Source organism: Mustelus asterias, unplaced genomic scaffold (assembly GCF_964213995.1).
Source record: "Mustelus asterias unplaced genomic scaffold, sMusAst1.hap1.1 HAP1_SCAFFOLD_3648, whole genome shotgun sequence".
NCBI lineage: Eukaryota > Metazoa > Chordata > Chondrichthyes > Carcharhiniformes > Triakidae > Mustelus > Mustelus asterias.
In genome coordinates, this window is record NW_027593593.1 from 1,152 (window position 1) to 8,618 (window position 7,467).

Here is a 7,467-nt window from a genome sequence, read left to right on the forward strand (position 1 = left end):
GATAGGGAGGGGTGTAGGGGCTGGAGGGGGTTACAGAGATAGGGAGGGGGTGTAGGGGCTGGAGGAGGTTACAGAGATAGGGAGGGGATGTAGGGGGCTGGAGGAGGTTACAGAGATAGGGAGGGGTGTAGGGGGCTGGAGGATGTTACAGAGATAGGGAGGGGTGTAGGGGCTGGAGGGGGTTACAGAGAAATGGAGGGGGTGTAGGGGCTGGAGGAGGTTACAGAGATAGGGAGGGGATGTAGGGGGCTGGAGGAGGTTACAGAGATAGGGAGGGGTGTAGGGGGCTGGAGGGGGATACAGAGATAGGGAGGGGGTGTAGGAGCTGGAGGAGGTTACAGAGATAGGGAGGGGATGGAGGGGGCTGGAGGAGGTTACAGAGATAGGGAGGGGTGTAGGGGGCTGGAGGGGGATACAGAGATAGGGAGGGGGTGTAGGGGAGGGAGGGGGTTACAGAGATAGGGAGGGGAGGGAGGGGGTTACAGAGATAGGGAGGGGGTGTAGGGGGCTGGAGGAGGTTACAGAGATAGGGAGGGGGTGTAGGGGCTGGAGGGGGTAACAGAGATAGGGAGTGGGTGTAGGGGGCTGGAGGGGGATACAGAGATAGGGAGGGGGTGTAGGGGAGGGAGGGGGTTACAGAGATAGGGAGGGGAGGGAGGGTGTAACAGAGATAGGGAGGGGGTATGGGGGCTGGAGGAGGTTACAGAGATAGGGAGGGGGTGTAGGGGGCTGGAGGGGGTTACAGAGATAGGGAGGGGGTGTAGGGGGCTGGAGGAGGTTACAGAGATAGGGAGGGGTGTAGGGGGCTGGAGGGGGTTACAGAGATAGGGAGGGGGTGTAGGGACTGGGGGAGGTTACAGAGATAGGGAGGGGGTGTAGGGACTGGGGGAGGTTACAGAGATAGGGAGGGGGTGTAGGGACTGGGGGAGGTTACAGAGATAGGGAGGGGGTGTAGGGGCTGGGGGAGGTTACAGAGATAGGGAGGGGGTGTAGGGGCTGGAGGAGGTTACAGAGATAGGGAGGGGGTGTAGGGGCTGGAGGGGGTTACAGAGATAGGGAGGGGGTGTAGGGGGCTGGAGGGGGTTACAGAGATAGGGAGGGGGTGTAGGGGGCTGGAGGAGGTTACAGAGATAGGGAGGGGGTGTAGGGGGCTGGAGGAGGTTACAGAGATAGGGAGGGGGTGTAGGGGGCTGGAGGAGGTAACAGAGATAGGGAGGGGTGTAGGGGCTGGAGGGGGTTACAGAGATAGGGAGGGGGTGTAGGGGCTGGAGGAGGTAACAGAGATATGGTGGGGTGTAGGGGCTGGAGGGGGTTACAGAGATAGGGAGGGGGTGTAGGGGATGGAGGAGGTTACAGAGATAGGGAGGGGGTGTAGGGGGCTGGAGGAGGTTACAGAGATAGGGAGGGGGTGTAGGGGGCTGGAGGAGGTTACAGAGATAGGGAGGGGGTGTAGGGGCTGGAGGGGGTTACAGAGATAGGGAGGGGGTGTAGGGGCTGGAGGGGGTTACAGAGATAGGGAGGGGGTGTAGCGGGCTGGAGGAGGTTACAGAGATAGGGAGGGGGTGTAGGGGGCTGGAGGAGGTGACAGAGATAGGGAGGGGGTGTAGGGGCTGGAGGAGGTTACAGAGATAGGGAGGGGGTGTAGCGGGCTGGAGGAGGTTACAGAGATAGGGAGGGGTGTAGGGGCTGGAGGAGGTTACAGAGATAGGGAGGGGGTGTAGGGGCTGGAGGAGGTTACAGAGATAGGGAGGGGGTGTAGGGGCTGGAGGAGGTTACAGAGATAGGGAGGGGGTGTAGGGGCTGGAGGAGGTTACAGAGATAGGGAGGGGGTGTAGGGGGCAGGAGGAGGTTACAGAGATAGGGAGGGGTGGAGGGGGCTGGAGGAGGTTACAGAGATAGGGAGGGGTGTAGGGGCTGGAGGAGGTTACAGAGATAGGGAGGGGTGTAGGGGCAGGAGGAGGTTACAGAGATAGGGAGGGGTGGAGGGGGCAGGAGGAGGTTACAGAGATAGGGAGGGGTGTCGGGGGCTGGAGCAGGTTACAGTGATAGGGAGGGGGTGTAGGGGCTGGAGGGGGTAACAGAGATAGGGAGGGGGTGTAGGGGTCTGGAGGAGGTTACAGAGATAGGGAGGGGGTGTAGGGGCTGGAGGGGGTTACAGAGATAGGGAGGGGTGTAGGGGCTGGAGGAGGTAACAGAGATAGGGAGGGGTGTAGGGGGCTGGAGGAGGTTACAGAGATAGGGAGGGAGTGTAGGGGCTGGAGGAGGTAACAGAGATAGGGAGGGGGTGTAGGGGGCTGGAGGGGGTTACAGAGATAGCGAGGGGGTGTAGGGTCTGGAGGAGATTACAGAGATAGGGAGGGGGTGTAGGGGAGGGAGGGGGTTACAGAGATAGGGAGGGGGTGTAGGGGCTGGAGGGGGTTACAGAGATAGGGAGGGGGTGTAGGGGCTGGAGGAGGTTACAGAGATAGGGAGGGGTGTAGGGGGCTGGAGGGGGTTACAGAGATAGGGAGGGGTGTAGGGGGCTGGAGGAGGTTACAGAGATAGGGAGGGGGTTTAGGGGCTGGAGGAGGTTACAGAGATAGGGAGGTGTGTAGGGACTGGAGGAGGTTACAGAGATAGGGAGGGGGTGTAGGGGCTGGAGGAGGTTACAGAGATAGGGAGGGGGTGTAGGGGGCTGGAGGAGGTTACAGAGATAGGGAGGGGTGGAGGAGTTGGGGTATTTCTCTACACCCGAGCTGTAACACTACATTCTGCACTCTCTCCTTTCCTTCTCTATGAACGGTATGCTTTGTCTGTCGAGCGCGCCAGAAACAATACTTTTCACCGTATCCCGATACACGTGACGATAAAGGAAATCCTGTCACGGGCTGTCTCTGTGTTTCAGAAGCTGAGGAATGTCCGAGGGGGACAGGAGGAGCCGGTGCCCAGCAACGAGAAGACCCACCAGAGGGAGAAATTGGAACGGTTTAAGCGGATGTGTCAGATGCTGGACCGGGTGAACCAGGCGGAAAGCTCCAGCTCCAGCTCCAGCTCCGAATCCGACTCGGACTCGCAGGGATCGGAGGATGAGGAGGAGGAGCCGGAGGAGGAGAGCAGTGACGGCGGAGGAGGGGGGGCCGTCTCCGGCCTCAGCTCCAACGGGGGATCCCGGCGCCCCAGGGACCGCCGCAGTGCCGCGGCTGCCCTGGGCTTCAGCGAGAGCGAGGAGGACGAGGAGGAAGAGGAGGCGGCGGGGAGGGGCGGGGCGCGCCAGGACGAGGCGGGCGATTGCCAGCGCGCCGCCGCCTCCCGCAACGGCAAGGCCAAGGGAGGCCGCGAGCCGTCGCAAGGCAAAGAGAACCAGCACTCGGCGCGGCACGACCGGGCCAGGGCCCAGGCTGGCCGCAAGCTCCCCCGGCCCGCCGGCCAGCTGGGTCTCCGCACCATGGCCCGCACCCAGTTCCTCAACCGGCCGCCCGTCTCCTCGCCGCCCAAGCCGCTGCAGATGGAGCGACACGTGGTCAAGCCGCCACCCGACAGCCCTGAGCCGGGCTCGCTGCCGCTGGAGACGGGCGCCGACCACATCATGCAGCGCGACGCCTGGCTCGCCGTCTTCCAGTACCTCAGCCACCGCGACCTGTGTGTCTGCATGAGGGTGTGTCGCACCCTCAACCGATGGTAAGCGAAACCTCCCGCCCGGACGGCCGCCGGGAGAGTGCGTCGGTGCGCCGCGCTGCTCTTAAGTCGTTCGACCGCAACGTTTGTGTGGCTCACCGGTTCGTGACCCACGCTTGACGCTCCTCCATTGGAATGCCACTGCCCAGGGTCGTGTTAGATTCAGAGAAGTGGCCAAAAAAAGGCAGCGGTGCGTCCGTAATTTGGGTTCAGAAACCATCCAGAGGGCAAACGATAAAGGGGGTGGGAGTAAAAGAATGAGAGTAAAGCCAAAAGGCTTGTAAAAAAGGGTTTACAAGTAGGTGTAAATTAAAAGGAGGGGAGTAGCTAAAGTCATTGTCGGTACCCAAGAGAGAGAGGCGGAGCCCTATTCGATTCCCGGCTCGGGTCACTGTCTGTGCGGAGTCTGCATGTTCTCCCCGTGTCTGCGTGGGTTTCCTCCGGGTGCTCCGGTTTAGAACATAGAACAGTACAGCACAGAACAGGCCCTTCGGCCCACGATGTTGTGCCGAGCTTTGTCTGAAACCAAGATCAAGCTATTTCCTCCCTATCATCCCGAAGTACTCCATGTGCCTATCCAATAGCTTCTTAAATGTTCCTAAAGTTTCTGACTCCACTGTCCCTGCAGGCAGTCCATTCCACACCCCAACCACTCTCTGAGTAAAAAACCTACCTCGGACATCCTTCCTATATCTCCCACCACGAACCCTATAGTTATGCCCCCTTGTAATAGCTCCATCCACCCGAGGAAATAGTCTTTGGTTTCCTCCCACACTCCAAAGATGTGTAGGTTGGGTGGATTGGCCATGCTAAATTGTCCCTTAGTGTCCAAAGATGTGTAGGTTAGGTGGATTGGCCATGCTAAATTGTCCCTTAGTGTCCAAAGATGTGTAGGTTAGGTGGATTGGCCATGGTAAATTGTCCCTTAGTGTCCAAAGATGTGTAGGTTAGGTGGATTGGCCATGCTAAATTGTCCCTTAGTGTCCAAAGATGTGTAGGTTAGGTGGATTGGCCATGCTAAATTGTCCCTTAGTGTCCAAAGATGTGTAGGTTAGGTGGATTGGCCATGCTAAATTGTCCCTTAGTGCCCAAAGATGTGTAGGTTAGGTGGATTGGCCATGCTAAATTGTCCCTTCCAAAGATGTGCTGGTTAGGGTGGATTGGCCATGCTAAATTGTCCCTTCCAAAGATGTGCTGGTTAGGGTGGATTGGCCATGCTAAATTGTCCCTTCCAAAGATGTGCTGGTTAGGGTGGATTGGCTGTGTTAAATTCTCCCTCAGTGTTATCAGAACAGGCGCCGGAGTGTGGCGACGAGGGGATTCTCACAGTAACTTCTTTGCGGTGTTAATGTGAGCCTGCGTGTGATACTAGTAAATAAACTTTGAACTTTGCAGGAAGGATGTGGAGGCTTTGGAGAGGGTACAGAAGAGGTTTCCCAGGTTGCTGCCTGGATTAGACAGTCTGAGCTATAGGGAGAGACTGGACATACCATAGAATCCCTACAGGGCAGAAAGAGGACCATTCGGCCCATCGAGCCTGCACCGACAACAATCCCACCCTACTCCCATAACCCCACATATCTACCCTGCTTGTCCCCCTGACACTGAGGGGCAATTAACTATGGCCAATCCACCTAACCTACACATCTTTGGATGCTAAGGGACAATTTAGCATGGCCAATCCCCCTAACCTACACACCTTTGGACACTAATGGACAATTTAGCATGGCCAATCCACCTAACCTACACATCTTTGGATGCTAAGGGACAATTTAGCATGGCCAATCCCCCTAACCTACACACCTTTGGACACTAATGGACAATTTAGCATGGCCAATCCACCTAACCTACACATCTTTGGATGCTAAGGGACAATTTAGCATGGCCAATCCCCCTAACCTACACACCTTTGGACACTAATGGACAATTTAGCATGGCCAATCCACCTAACCTTCACATCTTTGGACACTAATGGACAATTTAGCATGGCCAATCCACCTAACCTGCACATCTTTGGGCACTAAGGGACAATTTAGCATGGCCAATCCCCATAACCTACACACCTTTGGACACTAATGGACAATTTAGCATGGCCAATCCACCTAACCTTCACATCTTTGGACACTAATGGACAATTTAGCATGGCCAATCCACCTAACCTGCACATCTTTGGACACTAATGGACAATTTAGCATGGCCAATCCACCTAACCTTCACATCTTTGGACACTAATGGACAATTTAGCATGGCCAATCCACCTAACCTGCACATCTTTGGACACTAATGGGCAATTTAGCATGGCCAATCCACCTAACCTACACATCTTTGGACACTAATGGACAATTTAGCATGGCCAATCCACCTAACCTACACATCTTTGGATGCTAAGGGACAATTTAGCATGGCCAATCCATCTAACCTATACATCTTTGGACACTTAGGGACAATTTAGCATGGCCAATCCACCTAACCTACACATCTTTGGACACTAAGGAGCAATTTAGCACGGCCAATCCACCCTAACCTCCACATCTTTGGGCACTAAGGGACAATTTAGCACGGCCATTCCACCTAACCTGCACGTCTTCCGGACTGCGGGAGGAAACCGGAGCACCCGGAGGAAACCCACGCAGAGAACGTGCAGACTCTGCACAGACGGCCACCTGAGGCTGGGATTGAACCCGGGTCCCTGCCGCTGAGAGGCAGCCGTGCTAACCCACTGTGCCACACACGCTGCCATTGCCTTGTTTTCTCTGGAGCGGCGGAGGCTGAGGGGAGACCTGATAGAAATCTATAAAATTATTAGTTTTCTTATTCATTTATGAGACATGGGTGTCGCTGGCTGGTCCAGCATTTATTACCCATCCCTAGTTGCCCTTGGAGGGCAGTTGAGCGTCAACCACATTGCTGTGGCTCTGGAGTCACATGTAGGCCAGACCGGGGTAAGGACGGCAGATTTCCTTCCCTAAAGGGAACCAGATGGGTGTTTCCGACAACGGGTCATCAGTAGATTCTTAATTCCAAATATTCTTTTAAATGCATGGGGTTATGGGGATAGGGCCTGGGTGGGATTGTAGTCGGTGCAGACCCGATGGGCCAAATGGCCTCCTTCTGTACTGTACTGTTCTATGATTCTAGTCACTGGAGGGTGGCGTGGTGGCACAGCGGATTAGCACTGCTGCCTCACAGCGCCAGGGACCCGGGTTCGATTCCTGGCTCGGGTCACTGTCTGTTTGCACGTTCTCCCCGTCTCTGCGTGGGTTTCCTCCGGGTGCTCCGGTTCCCTCCCACAGTCCGAAAGACATGCGGATTAGGTGGATTGGCCGTGCTAAATTGCCCCTTGGTATCAGGGGGACTAGCTAGGGTAAATACATGGGATTATGGGGATAGGGCCTGGGTGGGATTGTGGTCCGTGTAGACTCGATGGGCCGAATGGCCTCCTTCTGCACTGTGGGGATTCTATGATTGATTCCAGAGATGAGGGGTCTGTCGTGTGAGGAGAGATTGAACAGTTTAGGCCGAGACTCTCTGGAATTGAGAAGAATGAGGGGAGATCGAATTGAGGGAGACAAGATGATGAAAGGTGTGGATCAAGTCGACGTGGAGCGGATGCTTCCTCTTGTGGGACATTCCCGGACGGAGAGGTCTCGGGATAAGGGGCAGCAAAGTTAAAACCGAGTTTTGGGAGAAACGCCTCCTCCCAAAGGGGTGGTGAATCTGTGGAATTCGCTGCCCCAAAGCGCGGTGGATGCTGGGACAGAGGGGACATTAAAGGAGGAGTTGGACAGATTGTTAATTGGGAATGGGGTTAGA

General features: G+C 56.1%; 1 protein-coding gene across 1 annotated transcript; it reads left to right on the forward strand.

The window, feature by feature from the left end:
- Positions 1-2,884: 2,884 nt before the first annotated feature.
- LOC144490703 (uncharacterized) lies at positions 2,885-3,661 on the forward strand (the record flags this gene model as incomplete). The annotated part of the gene is made up of 1 exon (XM_078208410.1): positions 2,885-3,661. A coding segment is annotated over one exon (777 nt), but the record flags the coding sequence as incomplete, so codon positions are not given.
- Between the last annotated feature and the right edge of the window lie 3,806 nt (positions 3,662-7,467).